Source organism: Seriola lalandi, unplaced genomic scaffold, assembly GCF_002814215.2.
Source record: "Seriola lalandi dorsalis isolate HSWRI2012SDOR001 ecotype SW California unplaced genomic scaffold, Sedor1 jcf7180002054588, whole genome shotgun sequence".
In the NCBI taxonomy this organism is placed as follows: Eukaryota; Metazoa; Chordata; class Actinopteri; order Carangiformes; family Carangidae; genus Seriola; species Seriola lalandi.
This window is the reverse complement of record NW_019525141.1, coordinates 185,917-208,027: the sequence shown is the minus strand read 5'-3', so window position 1 is coordinate 208,027 and position 22,111 is coordinate 185,917. Positions and strand designations below refer to the sequence as shown.

Genomic DNA, 22,111 nt, shown 5'->3' with positions numbered 1-22,111 from the left:
TAGGTTATAGCTTGTTTGTTAGCTTGTTAGCTATATCCATGCTAAGTCAGATCTCATTAATGCAATTAATGATAAGTGTGAAAAATGGCAGATCCTTTCCCAAAGAGTGCAAAGTAAAAACTATGATTCACAAACCCAAAATAAAAAACTCTAACCAAAAGACAGGCAATACAAGTTTTGATTTTAAAGGTTCTAACTGTAAGTTTTCTCTGCAGCTGAACCTGGTTTCTTGTCAGGAGCAGGTGGTGGTGATTGTCACTTGACAAGAGCTTCCGCCATCTTCATCTTTATAATACAAGAGGTTATAATCCATCCTCTGAGCAGCTACATCTTCAGGACAGACTGGAGGCTATCGGAAAATGGGGAGAGGGGTCAGGGCTAGCTGGTTAGCATGCTAACTTCAGTAAAAGAAAAGACCTGATGGAGATAAGAGTTAACATTGCAGTTTGTTTCCACTTCTGGAGACAGATGTTGGTGAGTAAAGAATGAAAGAAAGTTTGATGCTGAACTCACAACATTTCTTCAGTAAACAGCTGCTAATGCTAATGTTAGCTATGTGGCAATAGCAAAATTACAAATAACATATTTCACAGTGTAGCTCTTTGATGTATATTTGAGTGATAGTTATTTTGGGTTGCAGTTCATGCAACTCCATTTGTTTGTAAATGTAAATGTAAATGTAAAAATGTAAATGTACTTTATTTATAAAGCCCTTTACAACAATCCTTTCGGTGTACCAAAGTGCTTTACAACAGATAATAAGTGCAGAGATAAATAAATGGAAAACAATTTAAAAAAATAATAATAAAAGAACAATAAGAGCAATAAAATACAACAAAATTGATTAAGAAAAGATTGTAAAAAGTGTCGTCATACTACTAGGTATTGAAGGCCATCCTAAATAGGTGGGTTTTTAAGCTAGCTTTGAAGCGGCCCAGGTCAGGAATAAGACGGAGCTCGGTGGGGAGCTTATTCCAGAGCCTAGGGGCAGCAACAGAAAAGGCTCGGTCACCCCAGTGTTTGTATTTGGATCTGGGCACTTCCAGCAAAAGTTGAATTGTTGACCTCAGAGGTCTACCAGGATTAGTGTGTTTCAATAATGATCAAATCTAACTCCATAGGATCAACTACACATGAACATCGGCTGAAACAACTGCTCCTGAGAGGAGCTCAGTTGTAGAGAAAAGTAAGAATCATAGCAAGGATGAATACCAATTAATGCAGTACGTTAACAGGTGGAGGAGGAATATCAGAGGGAAGTCGTTTTACACTTGTCTACATAACGCATGCAAACCAGGGCCCACTGAAAAATCACCACATTCTAATATCACATTAAAACAAATACCTTCATGATCATCGCACAGAATCATTAATTCTGCCATTAGGAGCAGGGAGGAGAAGTCACAGCTGCTTGAGACGGGTGACAGCCATATTTATCCTGAGTTTAATGATACGTATTTCTTTTATTCTCATTGCTCCACATGTTAACAGCGCACAGATCTAAATGCTGAATGTTTATCACTGCATACATTTCACAGGTCTTCACTGGTGGCAGGGCCTGCCTGATTAAGTTATGGCCATTAGCATCATCACCATTAGGCTCCTGATGGAACAGGGAGTCGGCCTGCAGATGTTTAAGACACCCATGGGACCCTGTGGGCGTGTTTGTGTGTACCTGTGTGCGTGTGTGTGTGTGTGTGTGTGTGTGTGTGTGTGTGTGTGAGTGTGGTGTGAGGGAATCGAAGCATGAAAGCAGTGGTGATAGATTAGCTGTTCAGATGTAAAACACATCAGTGTCAGGGGATCAGAACATCAAGAGGCAAATTTAAAATATCAAATCGAATATTACGCCATCTAACATGAAGCTGAAACACACCATCATGCTGATTAGAGAGCAGATGTATACAGGCCAAATATGTTTGTCATTCTGTTTGATTTGATTGTAAGCAGCTTATTAATCTCCGCAGTATGTTTTATTTACTTCATTACAGCACGTCCCCTAGACGTTAAAACATTGTCGACATGAGTGAACACAGCATCGAGCAGTGGAAACATGAGTTTATTTACTACTATAAACTTCGTATCTTTAATTGTTGAAATGAAATCCGTGGTGACTGGCTAATTGTTGTGGTACTACTACACTTCTTTTAAAATTGTGTCCTAAGTTTCCTACTTGATCTTATGTATTTAAATATTTTCATTTCTATTTATTCAAATTCGTTTTTTTTTCTTTTTAAATACTATTTTAATGTAATCCTACTATTCTATTTTTAATGTATTTCCAGACCTCTGTAAAGCACTTTGAATTGCCTTGTGTCTGAATGGTGCTGTAGAAATAAACTTGCCTTGCCTATTATGAATATCAATAATACAGCACAATTCTAATATATTATACTACCTCTAATAGTCTTTATAATAGTGGTAGTAGTATTCCTATCAGTTTCTGAGGACATTGGTTGAGAGACAGTAAAGTGTGGACAGATACAGCAGAGGAATGATATCAGTGGTTCTGGTCCAATTCCAAACAATAAGTGACCATAAATGCTGCTGAGTCTTATCCATCAGTACAATCCTAGATGAACACTAAATCCTTGTCATTGTTGTGCTGAGAATGTTGAACGCCCACACCCCCAGCTTGAATCCAGAATGATCAATATCTGACTTCACATACCTGTATTGGTCCGATCCCACCGGCCGGCCTCAGTAGAGGCCTGATAGGTAAACGTGGGCCGACAGCCGTGCAAATACCGACAAGCTGGAATGTTCTGGAATGGGCTCTGTCTACACAGCAGATGTTTGACTCAAGAACTCAGCACTCCTCTAACCAGGCTGCGAGAGTGGGTTAAGAATGTGTGCATGTGTTTGTGTGTTTGCTGTATCTTTTGATCTGTGTGAGCGGCTGCTGGAGGTAATGATATGTGGTGTGAGGAGCTGCTCCTAACCTGGGGTTCATCACCAGCCGCCTGAAGAAGTATGTCCATGTGATGTAGTCCATCGCGTCCTGTTTGGATGAGATAGTTCCTGCAGCAATCTCAGCGTTCAGATGGTCTGACAGCACACTGAGGAGGCTGGGGATATAACACACACACACACGGACACAACACTTACACATAGAGTCTCATTTCCAATACAAGAGATTCTGATTCAGATCAGAGCTGCACAGTTCATCGAAATCACAATAAGTGCAATATCCAAATCACAGGAACTGCATTTTTTTGATGAAGGTAAAATGTGTCACATTGTCGTGCATTGTTAGCACCATTAGCGCTGTGGTGCTGCAGAGACGCCCCAGCCAACAAATCATATTCTCCAGATGTAAAGAAACATGTTTATTTATATCAAGTATCAAAAACTATGTACTGACTAAATACTGAGGTCAGGCATTAAACGTGTGGTCAGTCATAACCCTGTTTTTAAAAAAAATTTTTTTTTTTTATAAATAAGATGGTTCCTGACTGAAATCAAAACGGTGGCAATTATAGACCAGTGGTATTTTATTTAGGCAAAGTTCTTGTGCTGTTGCTTATCTTTAGACATCATTTTGAGTGAATGGAAATGGGTTTACATTTCTCAAAGTACGGTATATAAAAATACAGGTTTGGTATCAGCATTGATGTGATGTGTATAGGAGTTATCTTGCACATAAATCATGAATTAGTCTTTGGTTTTGTATGTTTCATGGGAGTGTGTGGACACAGCCACAGAGGTGTGTTCTCATTTGGTGAATACCATCTTTTTCAACCATACAGAATATATGTATAGATGTAAAAGGCCTCTGGTAGAAACCCTCATAACCACGGTAACAAACATATGAATGTTACCTGGACTCGACAGGGAAAGGCTCATAGAGGAATTTCTTGTAGAAATCCTTCTTGATGTCGTGGACGAGAATAACTGCTTTGCCCTGGTCATCAAACTGAGGCCGACCTGCTCGGCCCATCATCTGCAGAACATCTACACACACACACACACATGTAAAGCCTTGAGTCAAGAGTCTCCCGCAAACACGACTGTCATAATAGCAAAATATTTATGAGAATTATAATGTCAGCCTCTTTCATGTTATGGTGGATTAACCCAAACTGTTGAATGTACCTGTGAGAAAATACCTAATGAACAGGAATGTGTACCTGTAATGGGGTAGTCCACATAGCGCCTGGATTTGCCATCATAGTATTCGGTTCCCTTGACGACCACCAGGTGAGCGGGGAAGTTCACCCCCCAGGCCAGAGTACTGGTGGCAATCAAAACCTGACAAGAAGAGACACAAACGGAGGAAACTTGAAAAACATCTGAAAATTAAGTAAAAAATAATAAGCCTCATATGAGTGATGTGTGTCCAGGAAAACATGGGAATATGGGCAAAGTGAGGATGTACATACAATCATTCTGCTGTATGACGCAGTGTGTATGTCTCATTACTCTCAGAACGTCTGAGGGAAATTCACATATTTCAACCAGATAAAACAGATTTCACTTTTTTTTCTCTCAGTTTAAATGTTGACATGATGAAGCTACGGTGAAGATCAGGGGGGATGATACGGTGATTTGAGAAATAAATAGGTAAAAAAAAACTAAGAAGCAATGCAAATTTGGCCATGAAATAATTCCATAAAAATGTGATTTGTCATGTGTTTCCTGGATCCAGAAGATTTTCCTCCTGTATAGAGGAACACCATGGCATTTAGAGCATGGAGGTACCGACGTCGTTAAAAGACAGGCCCAGTATTGGGTGCAGGTGTACAGGGTGAAGACGCACCTGGATCTTACAGTTGACGAACAGCTCCTCCACAGTCTTTCTGTCTCTCTCGTGCAGGCCTGCGTGATGCATGCCGATCCCAAAAGCCAGAGTGAGCTTCAGGTTGGAGTCTCTGACTGTGGCGATGATGTCCTCTATCTGTGGAGAAACCAGAGCACAGACAATGATGGAGAGGCATCATATTCAATCGCACGCCTGAGGAGTGACCTGCCAAACCACCACACTGCAACACTGTCAACTATACGTCCACACTGGCCCCTAGTTCCACAGTGACCTGGCAGAACAAAGCTGAGACTGAAAGAGACTAAAAGAGGTAATAACTTCCTGTCCGTGCTGGTTGCCTAGCAGCCTAAAAGTGATGACAAGACTCTATACAGTCGTGAGTAATTAAGCTTATTTTCCATATGTTAAACTTTTCCTTTAAAGCATTCCTGTGTGAAGAGCTTCGTTCTCATTATCAGAGCTGAAATAAACATGTTTTCTGTTCTCTTAATGTCCCATCTTGTTTTGAGCTGACACCTGTAGATATTTGTGTAATAGAGAGAGTCGCAACAGCGACGGCGTTTGTCCCGCCATGCTGGCTCTGTTCTACAGATGTTGTCTGTGACGACCTCTGCTGCAGAATAAAGGGAGAAATACAATGTTCCACTTCCACCTGGAACAGGCTGCGTAAAAGACGTTATTTGTATTTAAAAATGTAAATAATTTGAAGATAAGGAATGAAAAAAATAAAAACTTAAAGTAAAATCCATAAATGCACCTAATAGCAGACCACTATCATGCACACAGGACACAAAATCATCAACAGAATCTGTATTTTCAATTAAATTTGTCATTTATTTAAAAAGCATTCCACTTTAAGAAGAGTGTCCATACTAACCACACAATACTCCCCACCCTCCCAAAAAAGGAGGGTGCAATGAATGCTTCAAATATTCCAACTAATCAATTGAAAAACATAACATGAGGCGATAATAAGGCAGAGAGTGGAAGAGGAGAGTGAGAGCAGGAGCCGGGGGTTCAGGCAGCAGCAGGGGGAAGAAAGAGCTGTCAGGTCAGAGAAGGGATCTGGGGCAGGAGGTGACCCCCGATGAGAGTTAAGGAGCTATCGCCAGAAGCCTGTCAGTCAAACAGCAGGGAGCTGAGCTGCTACACGGGCCAGTGCAGAGAAGCAGCAGGCAGCAGCATATATCAGCAGAACACACACAGAGGCCATGAACTGCGCTCATATACAGACACTGGGCCTGCGTTATAGGATGGTACATATTTGCATTGAGACAGTGAATCTGCAGGGTTCAGGAAAGTCAGTTCAGGCCTTTGTAATTGTTCCATGTTTATTATTTTTAATCTGGAATACATCTTAAATGAATAATACTACTCCAGGTGTCTTTAAAGGTCCATCCAGTCTAAAGGTGTGTGTAGTTTGATTATAGATCAGGTCTAGGTTGTATATTAATACTGTGAAAGTATCAAAGCCTCAGTCCACAGAGAAATTCACACAGCCTGTATTCAGAAACTGAGCCTTAAAACCAGCCGTCAGGACTTCTGTAACTTTTTGATGTCACAACAAAGCAGTCACTGCCCTCAGCCATGCCCACAAACTCCACATGTTCTGGAGGCGACAGAAGAGTAGACTGCTCCCTCTCCTTCTCCTGGTCATCCACTCGCCATATTCCTGACCAACCACTTCCCTCATGTCCCTGATGGTCTCTATGGACGGCCACCCCATCGCAACACCATTGGCATTATGGGTGAGATTTACCACAACAGTAGTAGTGAGCTACAATCCTGTGTCAGCCAATCAGAAGAGAGGACCTGAGCCTCTCTTCTGATTGGTTGACCGACCTCTTGTTGCTCCAGAGAGGAGCCTGAGAGAGATGTAGAACTACAGTGAGATGTTTTTTGAGATCTCCTATCATGGACCAGAATCGACTGTTTAATAAACTGACCAATCATGTTTCCAGTCTTAAGCAATGAGCTCCAACTGGGCAGTTACTATGTTTTGTCGCCACTATACTGCCACACAACGGACGGTTACTTTCCCATTTGCTTTCTGCTTAAATAAGGAACAGCTCCTGGCTCAGACCATGTTAACTGGTAAACAGCTAAACTGCAGCTGGAGACAGAAGTCCTTGTTGTACTCTGCAGCCTCGGTGAGTCTGGTGTAGCCAAGTCCCTGAAAGCTTAATACCTGCAAACATCAGCTGAATGTGTAAAGACAAAGTAAAACAATCAGTACTGACTCATCTGATGCTCATGATCTGCCATCTTGGTTGACTGATTGATTGCACAGTAGCAGAGTGCAGGTGGTAGTTGCAGCAGCTGTTATGTGTTATAGTGTGTCAACACAAGAGGCGTTTCAGCTACATTCCTCAGTCGTCACACACACACACACACACACACACACGTCTAATGGAGGAGAACAGTCTAACAGTCTAAACAGGCTGCACCAACGCGATTCTACTGTCTTCTGTTCTTTGCACGTTAAAACGGTGATCATGTGTTGGGTGGGGAGCTGCGGTGACCTACACTCAGTGCTGTGCCTGAATGCATCCTGTGTGACCCAGATGGAAAACTGTACCTCTCTCTCGTCCTGGTGCAGCCACTGTTTGGGGTTGTCCTCAGTGGCCAGGTAGGCGATGAGGTCCAGGGCGGTCAGTCGAGTCTGACGTCTTGATGACACGAAAATCAGCACCGGCTTGGCTGGGGAGTGGCTGCGTATCGCTGTGAAGACAAGTACAAAATATGCACAGAACTTCAGTTGCCAGACCTGGATCCAGTAGAACGCCTTTGGGATGTGGTAGAACAGGAGATTGGCAGAATTAATATGCAGCTGACAAATCAGCAGAAATGATGTGATGAAGTCGTGTCAACATGGAGCAAAGTCTCAGAGGGAAGCTGACCTGACTATCTAACTTCTCTACCTGGTCTGTGGTGGTCAGCCTCGAGCCCACTGGCTTCTACTGGAGATGTAATCTCACAAACATGCACTTTTTCATTTCTTAAAAAGTCCCAGTAATTTCCTATAGCAGCTGGTCACTGTAATTTTTGATAAATGTCAAGAAGGAGGAAATAGTGCATTTGGTAGGGACTACTTTCAGCAGCGGATGAATCCACATGTAGTGCTGCAGTGAGTATTTGTGGCAGCAGGATTGTGTATGTGGGATTGTGGGATATATCAGGCTGTGGATACTCACATACAGTTCTTGTTAGTAGGATATATTTGTTGTTGGTCTGGGTGTGCAGATGTGATTTATTGATAATGATGTGTAAATTTGTTGTAAGATAAAATATTGCTTAAATATCGCTGCACAAACTGCGTAGTCTATACAGTGGAAACCACAAGGATCAATTTTGGGACCTATTCTGTTCACCCTGTACATGTTGGTCAGACAATCCGCCATCACAACATCTCCTTCCACAGCTAAGCAGATGTTCACAGCTGTATCTGTCTTTCAAACCCTCTGGCACCAGTAAATGAACTTCTCTACAAAGCTGTCTAGATGACATAAAAAACTGGACGTCCCAAAACTTCTCATTATTGGACCAGAACATGTCTCAAAACAAATGCAGCCACTTCTTGCCCCAACTCATTCCCAATATCAAGTCCAGTGTCCTGGACTGTGACCTCAGCTTAGAACATGTAAAGACAGTAGTCCAGTCATGTTTTTATCAACTATTTCCAAAATTACAGCAGTTCTGAAAAAAGTGATGCCCTCTCATATCCTCCTGCCTCCTGTTACTGTAATGCTTTGTCTAGCTGCCTGAACAATGGAGCTACTGGACAGTTCCCGGCAGCTGGAGTAGTAACCAAAACTAAGTGATCCTCACACATCACACCAGTCTCGGCTTCACTGCATTGGCTTTCCCTTCTCCTTTAGAATCAAATTTAAAAGTGTTTTTAATTACATACAAGGCTCTGAATTATCTGGCACCAGAGTGCTTAACTGAGGTCCTTACACCCTACTGTCTGAACAGGCCCTGTTCTGCTGGGTCTGCTAGTCTGGGCCTCCTCACTACTCCAGGTAAAAAACAAAGCGCCTTTGCAGTCCTGGCTCCTCGGCTCTGGAACAGCTAACCGCTGAGCATCATGTCAGCTGACTCTGTTGCTGCCTTTAAATCCCGTCTTAAAACTTATTTTTATAGAATGGCTTTTACAAACAACTGATACATTTCGCTTCTGTTGCCATTTTCTTTCTTTGAGAGTTTTTATCCTTTCATTTCTTTCATTGCGAGTGAACGTTAGAGTAAATGTATGTACGGTGGCTGACAAGGGCAAACACACTGCAATGGCCCACAACACTTCCAACAGGAGAAACAAGCTGCAAATTCATAAACGATGCTGATTCAAAAACACATAGGAAAATACAAAACAAATACGACCATGGCAAATGAAAAAATATGCTGCAGGAAGACAAAACAAAGACATGAACAGCAAACACGCTGAACTACAAATGACCATATGGTCAAGATGTTCCACTTAGAGCTCCCCCTAGAGGCCTGCAGCACTTCTCTTGTGTTGTCTGAATATGCAGTGCTTTTATTGTTTTGTAGGTTTGTGTGTTTTTGTTGTTGCAGCGTTTCTGTATTCACAGCGTGATTGCTGTTCATGTCTTTGTTTTGGTTTCCTGTAGTTTTCTCATTTGCAGCACGTTCCTGTTGTTGTATTTGTTTTGTATTTTCCTGTGTGTTTTTGAATCTGCATCGCTTATGAATTTGCAGCTTGTTTCTCCTTTTGTAGTTGTTTTGGGCCATTGCAGCGCATTTGCCCTTGTCGGACACCGTATGTACGTGTATGTATGTTTGTATGCATAAGGACCTGTTTTTCATTATTTATCTTTAGAAATAGTTTTTAATGTTGATTGTGTTTTTGAATTTTTTTCAACTTTGGAAAGCACTTTATGCTTTTGCTTGAAAAGTGATCTATAAATAAAATGATATATAAATATATATATAATCATTATTATTATTATAATTATTAAGATTAGCAACACACTAGGACAATACTGAAACTTGCACTGATCACACTCACATGGTTTGGGTCAAACTGTCCATTAACTTGATGCACTACATATGTTATATAGTTAACTTGTGTTGGTTTGTTCACCTGTCGAGTTTTTTCACAATGTGCTGTGGTGGGAAAATATTTCAAATGAAAATGTTTCAGAAGCTTTTGTCTGACATTTACTGAAGGATCTGTACTGAAGTAAGACAATTTTAAAACCTTATCTTCTTCTGTGAAAATAACTAAAACTAAACTAAACTAAAACAGGACATATAGAAACATATACACCTCATGTCACTGGGACTTAACCCTGCTGGAAGGAAGTATCTTATGTGGCTAAGATTTGATATTTGAAGCCACAGAAATACACAACAGCTGAAAATGGACCATGATGTAGTCTAGTTTCATAGTCAGTAAATCTGATCACAGTGTGGTGTGTGAGGATTCCTGGTCTCCCCTTAATTTATCAATATATAATATAATTATCACGTAAAAAAAAAAAAAAAAAACATTAAATCAAAAAGTTCAAGTCATTTTACGTTGAGTTCATTTTGTAGCCTAACAAACATCTGCACAGCACATGTATGCATAAATGTGCAAAAAGCATGTGAAGATCATGCGCACGGGAACGTGGAGCTATACCTTGGAAGGTGGGCTTGTTCATGCTGGCCATGCGGGGGCAGTAGTGTTGTCCCGGGAAACCATGGATGTGAACTTCTAGCGGTACGGGGCGAACAGACGGACGGAAGTTAAACAAACCCACCTGTTACACACAGGAGAAGGGGGGGAGGGGAGAGAAAGAAAAAAAAAGAAAGGAGATTTAATGTGAGCAGCTGGCAACATGAAGCCCCATCTGGCTGTAATGTGAACTGTCTGTCACTGAGGCTCAGAGCAGCGGGTCACTGCTGGACTCTGCTGTATTGTCTTTAACCTTTCATGTGTCTGCTGCGTTTACTGTGTGAAAAGGTGTCATGGTGCAGTGCATGAACAGAAGTGAACTGTGTTACAGGATGTTGTAAAGGGCGTGCTGCGTTGTTTGGCGCGTGCTGCTGCTGCTTGTCCACAGACATCTTAAAAGCCTGGATAATGGCTTGTGGAGCTACAGCAGCCCACCACTCAGACTTATGGAGGATGGTTTACCAGCACTGCTTCTCTGCTGTCTGCAGCAGAGCACAAGTCATGTTACAATATGATGTGATGATGCAGAAACACAAAAGTATCACTATTTTCCTAGCATTCTTTTGAGGAGGAGACTTTAAGTCTTCCTTAACTAAATTTAGCCCTGAGAGGCAAGACTGAACAACATACTGTTGAGTTTGTCCTGAGGGGGGCACTAGAGGACAGGCCACAGACTCATTTAAATGTGTAAATTGAAATAAGTACATTTTGGATCATGGAGTGTCCAAAATAAAGAAGGTTTATCCTCTGCAGTTGATGATTGTGCTCAGTGGATTCATATTGTTGTTCTTGTACCCAGTGTAGTGTTATACCACTAGCTGTGCTATGGAGAAAATGTATGTTGTGTTTGTTTGTGCCTGAGGATGCACATGCATGTGCAATAAACTTTCTCGCCAAAGGTCAGGAGTAAGGGGAATGTATATACAAATTCAGAACGTCATGGCAGTTTGACCATCAGCTGTCATGATATCTTACTGTGAGCAGATGTATAGGGCTGATATGTAAAGTCCAGATGGATGAACAGACAGAAAATGATCTACAGTTCAATGAGACCTTTGATGTTCGAGAAGCAAATACTTCGTCAGAGAACAAACAAATCTTTAACGCACTGTTAACGTGTTTGAGTCGGTCAATCCTAACACACTGTCTGAGGCAGAGAGAAAGAGAGGTGCTGCAACCAGGAAGCAGTTATTATCATATGATATAAAGAATGATCCTCAGAACTCATACTGACACACATGAGATGTCATTGAGGTGAGGAAACTGGCGTTATCGTAAGGAAACCCAAGGGGAACATGAGGAAAAAAACATTTTCTCAGTCTGATCTGACTGTATAATTGTAGGAAGGATATGAACATTTAACTGCCAAAATCTAACCTGATTTCAGATTAAAAAAAAGAAATGAACAATTATTATCTGTTCTTCAGTTAGAAAAACAGGAGATTTTTTCTCCTCACTTGCCCTCAGGGCTTCCATGGTCTTGTACTTCAAAAACATATTGGTGTAATCATCTGAGTGATTCTTCTCTCTATCATTCTGATGCTCCTCAAACTGACAGTCCAGCTCATCCATTCAGACCACTGCAGTCATTCCTGACCATCAGAACTTCAGCATGACATCCAGACAGACCGTAGACCATTACAGAGAAAAACTACAACATTATCTCCAGGCCAAAAGTATCAGTTTACCTTAATAGCTATTATTATATACAATCAATCAGATATGAAGAGGCAGGCAGAAAATGAACCACAAAGAAATGCAGCTAGACAAAGACTGTGGTTTCTGGCTGGCTTCACTGCAGCAGTCTTCTTGGTACACAAAGCCAATCTTACTGTTCCTGAAACAAGGGGGCTTATGATGATGATCCGCCATCTGGCCAAACAACATGGGGTTAGAAAATAACAAGAATACACTGAAACGTTTTTACTAATGTTCTGATATTTATGGGAAAAGCCTGGAGCCGCGTTGTGTGTTGGTGCCAGGATGGATTCTGACCTGTACGATCCCCAGCCAGTCGGCCAGGTCTCGAGCGTTGGCCAGAGCCGTGGACAGACCGACCACTCGGACACTTTTAGAGGTGTGAGAGGAGATGAAGTTGGTCCTGGACACAATCACCTCCAACACCGGACCTCTGTCTTCACCTGGAAACAGTCCGATCACAATGTTAAATATAGCAAACAGTTTTAATGGCTTCACACTGGTATAGGTTTTCTGAAAAATTTGGTTATGGAAATATACACTCATAAGTTTCACTGTGCACTGTGAAGGAAATAAATGTTATAAAAATGCTCAAACTGAAGAGCTTAACAGCTGCTATCTTAGATTGAGAAGCTGTTTCTGGAAACAAAATGGTCCAAACCAAACTTTTCAGAGATGAACTTGAAGAATACTGACACAGATTCATTGGCCATGAGCTTCAAACAAAACAGATGCATCATGTCCTTTAAAATGTACTTAGATGAGGCTTAGTTTGTTTGACCTTAAAGACTTTATCCCATTCACACAGACTGACGCAGGTTTGTTGTGGACTCTCACCCAGCAGGTGGATCTCGTCGATGATGAGGATGGCCACTTTCTGGACGTAGCTTCGGTTCTGCCAGCTTCTGCTCACTCCGTCCCACTTCTCCGGTGTGGTGACGATGAGGTCGGCCTGCGCTATCGCTCTCATGTCTGGAGTCACGTCACCTGTCAGCTCCACCACTCTGCACAGATTGAGACAAGGAACACTTTCAGTTCATTTCTTTCATTATTATTATCATTGACCAGGTCGGACCAAAACCCGGTTCAATGATTTCAATAGTACCTTCCCCAGTAGCATAAATTAAGACATACACACAGCTCGTGTCATGACTTGGTAAACCCAGTGGCAGCAGTTCATGTCACCCAGCAGCTTATCACCCCACTTGGTTTCACTTACTTCTTTCCAAGTTTTTCCTCAATTCTGATCTTCCAGTCCTCGATCCTCTCTCTGACCAGGGCTTTCAGAGGGGCAATGTACACCACCTGAACAGATGACAACAAAAAGACACATTGCCAGCTAAGCTCTAACTGTACTACACAGCTCTATGACCTTAGCTCTCAGGCTGTTGGCTGTTGTACTGAGAGTCATCAGCTCCCGTGCAACAGTCAATTAAATAATTATTTGTGTATGAAAACATATATATGCCTTAACATGTACGCTGTGCTTTATTTAAGGTTTTCTAAATAAAGTCTGTTCAGCTCATAATTGACTCCATGTGATTGTTTTCCTGATCTATTTTCATTTCTTTGATAAGGCAGCTGAGGTAACAGTGTCACCAACATTATTTCTTATAGTACACTACAGACTATGATCTTCAACAGTGCTCCCATAGGTCCCTTCACAACAGTGTGGTTTATAGTTGCTGGGAAACATTTGACTAAAATGGAAAATTCTCTGTACAGTTAAACTTTATTATCATTGTTTTTTTTAAAGGGTTGAACAGATTCCAGTTTTGTTTCTGGTGGTTCTCAGTTTCTTCTGTCAACAGCACTGAATGCCAATAGAACAGACAATAGAAAAGAAAGTCTACATATTCAGTAGTAACACAGATGGAGCCGGCATGTCTAACCTTAGAGGTCGGATACTCGTTGAAGACCCGGAACATGGCCATCTCAGCTGCGATGGTTTTTCCGGAGCCCGTTGGCGCCCCCAGAAGGACATTAGTGTCAGTGTGGTACAGTGTGTGGAAGATCTGGGTCTGGATGGGGTTGAAGTGGGTGAACTTATACAGGCTCTCGTACTGCCGGTTACCCAGAGCTGTCACCGGCAACGGCTGCAGGTCCAGCAGCTCTGACAACAAAAGAGAAGGGGAGAAGATGAAACTGGATTCGCTTCACGCGGCAGCAAACATGTACGCCACATCCAACGAGAATAAATACAGCACAGGAGTATGTCAACAACATTAACTGAAGGTGAAATCTCCTGTAACCTGGATGTAAAGAGTTAAAGCAGCAGAAAAAACTGACATTTGTTCACATGAAAATGTAGAGGATTAAAACTTAAAGCCTGAGCTCATGCAATGTGTAGCTGGGGTTGAAACTTCAGTCACACAATTTCTTTCCATTCAATCAGTACGAAAGTCGGATACATGAGCCACCTACTGATCCACTGTTACTTCAGCGCAAACAACCACAAACTATCATTCATTACAAAGCCAAGTGTTTCAGTAACAGATACTGTTGTACACCATCCATAGGGAACTCACTGACAGCCATGTTGCTGAGATCAAAGACATTAGTGACTCTTGCATCCTGTAGGATTATTCTGAAGAAAGAAGCTGAAGAAAGATCAAGTCTGAGGTGAATCAAATCTCCCTGGTAAATACATTTACCAAGATCTATTTCTGATGGCTGAGTTATAACATGTGAGACTTTATTATATTTAGAAATGATCATGTAAAAATGTCGGAGTGCACATGTTGCTACAGTGTGCAAGAAAACAAGGGGCATCCGATGTGCTACTCTCGGATCACTCTGTGCTGTGTGTATGTCAGAGGAACAATGTTTCCTTTAAATCACCATTGTTAATGTAAAGAGCAGCTCCCATCACTGGATCTCACAGATGCATTACTTTTTTATTTTCATTTAAATTGAATATAGACAGAACAGCCCATCAAAAAAGAAACAAAACAACACATATAAACAACAAAATACAAAATAAAATAACATTGGAGTTGTCTGGACATATATCAATATTCATAAAACTATTACTATTAGGTATTCATTTAGTCTGTGTTGTATCTAATACTTTCCATGATGAAAATGTCTTGTTTTTATTAAGGACTAAAGTTATGGAGAATTGAGGGCATGGCCTCTTTGAGTGAGTTTCAGCTCCACCTCTTTGACCATTTTTGGATTATTGTTCAGTGTATATTCTATATTTGGATTCCAGACTTCCACAAAACGGTCTCTGATGTTTTACGACGGTATTCTGATGGACGTGCCGAGGCGTTATATCCTCTGATGTCATCACATGATCTTCATGTGTCTCTATTTAAGATCAAACGTCAGATTTATTTTTGTTACATGTGTATAACGGAGCAGTGTGATACAGGAAAGTGTTGCATTAATGACAGGCTGGAGATGCCTGTAATATGATCAGTGAGATGTGGGGTTTTCCCTGATAGCTGCTGTGATTGTGTCTCTTCTTACTAAGAGGAAATGCGGTTAGAAATAATATCCCTGTTCCTGTCTTATAGTCTGGGAGAGAGAGAGAGAGCGGAGTATGAGGGGATTAGATGCTTTTGTTCTCCAGTCTACACGGGGTTTTGATGTCTCCAATCAGCTAAGTCATTTTGTTGTGGTGAGCCACGGTTTAAAGCTGACTGTGAGTTACAGTTGGTATTTTTAGGCAAAGTATTGTTTGGCTGATGCCAACATCATCTCCAGGGAATGCTTCAGTTTCTTTCACTATATAAGATGTTGCATCCATCGGTCTATGTGAAGCCTACTTGATGTTTGTGCTAGTTTGTCACTGTGACAAAGAAGCGGTTTGTACTGACAATACATTAGTGTACAAATGAAACTTTGCTTAACTGGAGAATGTGATTTACATGTGAGAGCGACACTAAAGCACATTGACAACAACAGCTACATCCCTCCTCTTTCAGTCAGGGAAACTACTGAATGTTGAAATTGTGTTAATAACTGTTTGTAGCTTTTTGTAGATGTGTTTTGTTTAATGAACAGCCCCACTAACATTGCTTCACAATAAAAGCCTTACATTGTCCGCCAGCAGAAAGCTTTCAATGTGAAGCAGCAGCAGTAATTCTTGGACATTGATAAAAGTGATCAGTAAACAGTAAAATGAAGGATGTTGTCTGAGCGTGTGGACGGGACCACAGGAGCAAAACTCTCATTCAAACGAGTTCCTTTTCATATGAAGGTTTTGCATTAAACCCTTGACATGTTGAGCTGCCTGCAGTTCCACCAATGCAGGTAGAAAAAAGTTTCACAAATTAGCAAAGAGGAGAGAGACACTGAAATGAAATGTCTCTCTCCCCTCAGATTTATCTTGTGACCCTTGAATGGACCCGGCGCCGAGCTGAGGAACCACTGGACTAAACTAGTACTAGTCCTTAACTGTATATGAAGTAGTTAAAAGCAGCTCCACCTCGACCAGCTACAACAGTGAAATGGTGCGGAAACATTATTAACTTCAGTAATGATATTTTTACTTTTGGTATTACATTTTGTTAATATTACTTCTGTACTTATAATATTGTTATAAAATGATTGTACTATTGGTAGTTTTACTTGGAGCAGGCAGTGGTCAGTCTGGCTGCATCTAGCAGCTGGATATATTAGATTAAGTTCACTGATTGTTGGTGGTACTGTACCTGACAAACAGACTTACTATCACAATCTGTGTGTTTGAGTGTGGAGTGTGTGTGTACCGGTGTGTGGGGGGTGTCTCTCAGGTAAGATGAGGTTCTGGAAGTTGATGATGCAGACAGACTCGGCCCCGAGCCAGCGGTCTGACACTGCCTTGATGTAGTACTGAGAGGGCAACGGCTCAAAGATCGGGATGGTGAACACTACGTGCTGAGGCTCTACTGTCACCACCTGGAAGGAGGGACACACACACACACACACACACACACACACACACACACACACACACACACACACACACACACACACACACCGGTGAAGTTACAGGAAACATGGTCACAGTCTCTCCTTCCTGAGTTGCAGTGTTGAATAATGGTCAGAAGTGTTTTGCAGAACATTATGATGTCACAGTGAAGTTGACCTTTGACCTTTTGGATATAAAATGTCTTCATCTTTTTAAGCTTATAGACATTTGAGTTAAATTGTCTCATAATTAGCATGTGAATTCTTGAGTTATGGCCAAAAACATGTTTTGTGAGGTCATCACAGTGACCTTGACCTTTGGCCTTCAGCCACCAAAATCTAATCAGTATATCTTTGAGTCCAAGTGAACGCTTGTACCAAATTAACCAGAACTGGACAGATGGACAACCTGGGAGCATTATGTCTCTGTCCTGGAGAAATGATGACTGACCTGTTTCTTCTGCAGGAGGAAGTACTCAGAGTGATAGATGTGATCATTGATGGGATCCTCCACCCACAACCACCAGGGCTCACCCACTGACCCATGGACCTGAAGCGGAGAGAAAGGACATTTTAATTCACTTCAATTAGTTCTTCACATCACATTCAACAGGCACTTCAGACACAAAATATAGAACACTTATGTGTGTATATGTGCATGTACACACATAAGTGGTCTATATTTTGAAAATGAATAAATAAGAATACAGTGTATGTTTATATACATAATACTGTATATTCTTATTTATTCATTTTTTAAAAATGTTTTACTAGTTTTCATAAACTTAGTGATGATTGTAGATGGTGGTGATTTTTCAATTGCATCTGATTTTCATTTCAAAGTATTAAAGTACAACTAACAACTAGTAAACAAACTGGGAGAGATCATTCTGGTGTGACACCCATCATCATGCTGACATTCTGACCCAGTAGTCATGACTCCATTATTATGAGTACTCAGTAACTCATGAGTTAGACCACATTTTAATCTCAAGCATTTAGCATTTTCCATAGAATACTCAAAATACCAGCCTTCAGAATCCACTGCCAGGTTCATGTTGGAATAAAGAAGAGTTGTGGCACTTTGAATCACAGTGTGAGTGTGGTCTGTTTCCTGGGTGCCATCAGAGAGGCGACTCATGTGTCAGTACATGTGTCCTGGCTCTGCAGCCAGATCACAGCTAAGCCAGCCAGTGTTCCATTACCACTCTCCCATGATTGGAGCATGCATCGCTAATCGGACATAAACATTCATCTTCATATGCAGCTCCGCTACAATGAGCTTCCTGTTCTGCTCAGATTCCATGACAAACACCGGACTAAGCTTCCCATGATCCCCTCTGGTCTGCCTGCCCACTGAGGTGGAACATTCTGGTGAGGTCTGGAGGCATCCTGGCTCTCAGGGACAGATGGAGATTCCATGGCTTTAAGAGTAACAAGGTAGGAGGAGCAGCTCTTTTCCTCATTGTGAGAACGTGACCATAGCTGCACTGTTGTGTCATTCAGGAGTCTTGGTGTGTGTGTGTGTGTGTGTGTGTGTGTGTGTGTGTGTGTGTGTGTGTGTGTGTGTGTGTGTGGGGTGCTGCTCGACAGACAGGAGGAGGAGAGAAATGCTAACTCTCCAGGAGGGTTGATGGTCCTTTGTCCCAAAGGTCAAATTTATGATCACTTGAAAATAAAATGAAGTGGTAAACATTTCCCACACCCTCAGGCACCGTGTCTTCATATGTGGCTCTGAAAAGTGTGTAGCTTCTTCCTTCACGGAGGGCAGCAGCTGTAGTCATTCAGCTTAATCCACCTTTCCACTGCTGCTCTGCGTGTTATGCTCGTTCCTAACAATCATTGCCTCGCCCGTAAATCTCTAAACACGCTGCCACTGGTCGAGGTTTGGAGCAATGAGGAGGCAACAGCACCTTAGTGAAATTACATACAGTTGATATGATGTGGTGGCTTTCAGTGCAGGTTTTCCATGGATTGTTTGACATGCTTGACATGTTTTTCTGTGCCTCAGAGTGGTCATTTAAACTAACTTTATAATAACCCAGTATTTGTTATCAAGTCAGGTTGGGACCTACACACTCTGACACATCTTATATTGGAAGCACTGATCAGTGTTTGAAAGAGCAGTGGTGATGTTATACACAGCTCCCTGAGTTTTGCTCCTTTTGTATGTGACAGAACATTCAGACCGACACCAGTGACACGTCCACTGCTCAACTGTGGAAGCTGACTTGTTCAGATTTAAATTGTGGACCGCTGGGTCAGCTCAACGCGGGCCTGCTTACAAAAGCAGCATCCTGCTGCATGCCACAGTGGTGTCCTGAGTTTCCTACCTGATGTATTTAAATGTTTTTATTTTCATTTATTCAGTTTGTATTTAAATGCTATCTTAATGTTCTATTTCTAATGTATGTCTGTCCATGGCTCTGTCTAGCACTTTGAACTACCTTGTGTCTGACTGGTGCTGCAGAAATAAACATGACCTGCCTAATACATGATTTTTGATGTCGTGCCAAAAAAAAGGTCTGAAATCTTGACTTTTCCAAACAGCTTTGGTTTAAACTGTGAGCTGTGAGTTTCAAGCTATTTCCAATATGAAGAGAAGCAGACAGAGGCAGTAACTTTATAGCATACATATTTACCTGGTCATTCCAGCGAAAGTCAGGTGTGACAAGGAGACGGACGCGTAGGACGGTGCGTGTGATTGGCTGGATGCTGGCCTCCATTGTTATGGCGGGGATCTGATGGACACACTGTTTGACTGTTAAGCCGATGTTGACATGGTGCAGCATGTGACCTGTGAACAATACACCTGGCATGAGCATGTGTGTGGACCGGTGCACAGGACACTTGTGAAGCTGTTGTTTCTTCTTCTTCTTCTTTTTAACAAAAAATAAAAAGCACTGACAGCACCTCCTGCAGGTTTTTCCATTTACATACGTTGCACTTCAATGGTTCAATAAAGACACAAAACATTATAACTGTTTGTGTGATATCAGCTTAGGGACACCGTACCCGTCTACATTTAGACGGAGATCAGATCACTTCTCATGATCATTTAATGAAGAAAACCAGGTCATTCCAAAGGCCTCACATACTTATTCTGCCACTCTACTGCTCTGAGTTTCTATTTTTAATAAGAACACTGTTTTCATACGTTAAAAAAATTCTAATTGCTTTGACATTGCTGTTCTTTCAGTTGCTGTTAAGCTACTGTCAATGAAGACAGACACTCCCTGCAGTTGCACAAGGAAATCAGTGTGGTAAGACGTGACTGTCACAGTGTAATAATGCTGTGGAAATGTACATTATCCTTAATGTATCAAGGTAAACATGGAGGTAGTGTTGATTTTGCATCAACAGCATTAATGGCAAAAAAGGGAGCGAACAAGAAAACAGGGAAAATTCATACAAAAACATGAAAAATATATTTAAAAAAAACAACAATATGAGCCATTTCCAAATAAAGGAACTGGTTTCTTGCTGCAATTGAGGTACAACAGTCAATGTTGAGAATTTATAACATATTTAAACTTTGTCATTTGGGTGTTTATACCTGGATTTGAATGTGGTTTAGAGTAAAGTCTGAACACATGTACGCACCAATCTCATCTTTCCTCATTTCCTTCAGTTTGTCCACACTGAGCTTCTTCTCCTCCAGGCGGTTCAGCACGACATGACTCAGGTTGGGGAACTGGCGAAGAGGGTGGGCAAAGCCCCACAGCCGCTTGTCAATCACCTTACAGAGGGTGAGAAGGCGGTAGGTCATGGCTGGCCACCGCTTCCTCAGAGCGATCTCAAATAAAGCCCTGATGATCCGAGCAGCGTTCTGTGACAAGCAAGAGAAGAAGAAAAAAACCAAATCAGCATCAGCCCCAGAACAGCACAAATTACCGCTGCACTTTTAGACGGATTACTTCCACTTTCCCAAGACAGCAATAGTTTTAAGTTGTTGAAGTGACTTGCAGCAGCTGGATGGTACAACATCTGTATTCCGTTGATTAATTATGTGATCATGAATGTCTGGCTGGGTTCAGGCGTCCATGTCTGGCCACAACTGTGCACTGATGGATTACTCCTGTCATGGGGGAGAGGTCAGGTGGCCAGACTGTGATTCATTTGGTCAGGTGTTAATGTGACCTGACTATCTGGTGACGTCTGCACTGCAGTAAGTGCAGTTACTGCAGGAACTACTACAACTGCATTAACAAGAAACACTTCGACAGAGCTCCAGCTGCTTCAGCACTACCACTCTGATTTCCACAGCCAGACTCTTAATATCACTATCAGCACTTCACAGCAGCACTTCCTTTATATCCAGTGTATAAGCTCCTAAAAGTCTCTCACCACAGTAACACCTAGAGTAACAACAACATAACTATTTTTGACTGCAACGACGGGGCCATTCCTATAAACCTGAATGTCCATTTCACATTAAAAGTCAGTGTTTGACCAACGCTAACCCTGACACGAGACGTCAGGGAAGGGCTGGCTTTTACCAGCAGCTGAATTATCCTCCTCTCCACAACAAACACACCAGGGGATTCAAACCAGTAGAAACACCCAGAAAGCAGCTTGACTTTAACAATCGGAGATTCACCGACACTCTTCAGTGACACAGGACAGGACGTCTCCAGCAGCTGGGAGCTGAGCTGTCTAACATTTCCTCAGCTTGTTTCTCTGAGAACTTCAGCTCAGGACACCAGATCCAACTTTTCTTCAACTGCTTTATACATAGTGTTTTGAATGTGGACATGGAGAGGTTGTGTCAGCTGTTACGACTCTTCTGACAAATGAAATGATCTCAGGTTTCACCGTGTGCTGATGTTCAGGTCAAGTTTCTTGTTCGAGGGTATTAAACTTCACCCCAGGTGCTTCTGCCGTACCTCTTTGTTTTTACTGTTCTGTGCTCAAGCAGCAGAAGCTGTACAACAGTTTACTGTTAAACAACTGCTAAAGCCATTAGTCTGTGAGAGTGTTTGTCACTTTGTGGTTGTAACAGTGACTTTAAACCTTCATTCCTCCACTTAAGTTTCCATAACAGACTGTCCAGCAGACACATCTGAAATGAG

The 22,111-nt window shown here is 41.8% G+C and overlaps 1 protein-coding gene across 1 annotated transcript in view; it reads right to left on the bottom strand.

The window, feature by feature from the left end:
- Positions 1–22,111, bottom strand: part of ascc3 (activating signal cointegrator 1 complex subunit 3) — a 162,747-nt gene that overhangs the window by 21,037 nt on the left and 119,599 nt on the right. The window contains exons 21-34 of the mRNA XM_023419007.2: positions 20,643–20,868; positions 19,682–19,836; positions 17,491–17,589; positions 16,859–17,027; positions 14,033–14,253; positions 13,360–13,445; positions 12,978–13,144; positions 12,438–12,583; positions 10,407–10,527; positions 7,341–7,483; positions 4,760–4,897; positions 4,131–4,251; positions 3,822–3,954; positions 2,943–3,068 (exon numbers count right to left, since the gene is read on the bottom strand). Of these exons, the coding sequence (XP_023274775.1) occupies positions 2,943–3,068; positions 3,822–3,954; positions 4,131–4,251; positions 4,760–4,897; positions 7,341–7,483; positions 10,407–10,527; positions 12,438–12,583; positions 12,978–13,144; positions 13,360–13,445; positions 14,033–14,253; positions 16,859–17,027; positions 17,491–17,589; positions 19,682–19,836; positions 20,643–20,868 (2,051 nt within the window). The remainder of the gene's footprint in view (positions 1–2,942; positions 3,069–3,821; positions 3,955–4,130; positions 4,252–4,759; positions 4,898–7,340; positions 7,484–10,406; positions 10,528–12,437; positions 12,584–12,977; positions 13,145–13,359; positions 13,446–14,032; positions 14,254–16,858; positions 17,028–17,490; positions 17,590–19,681; positions 19,837–20,642; positions 20,869–22,111) is intronic.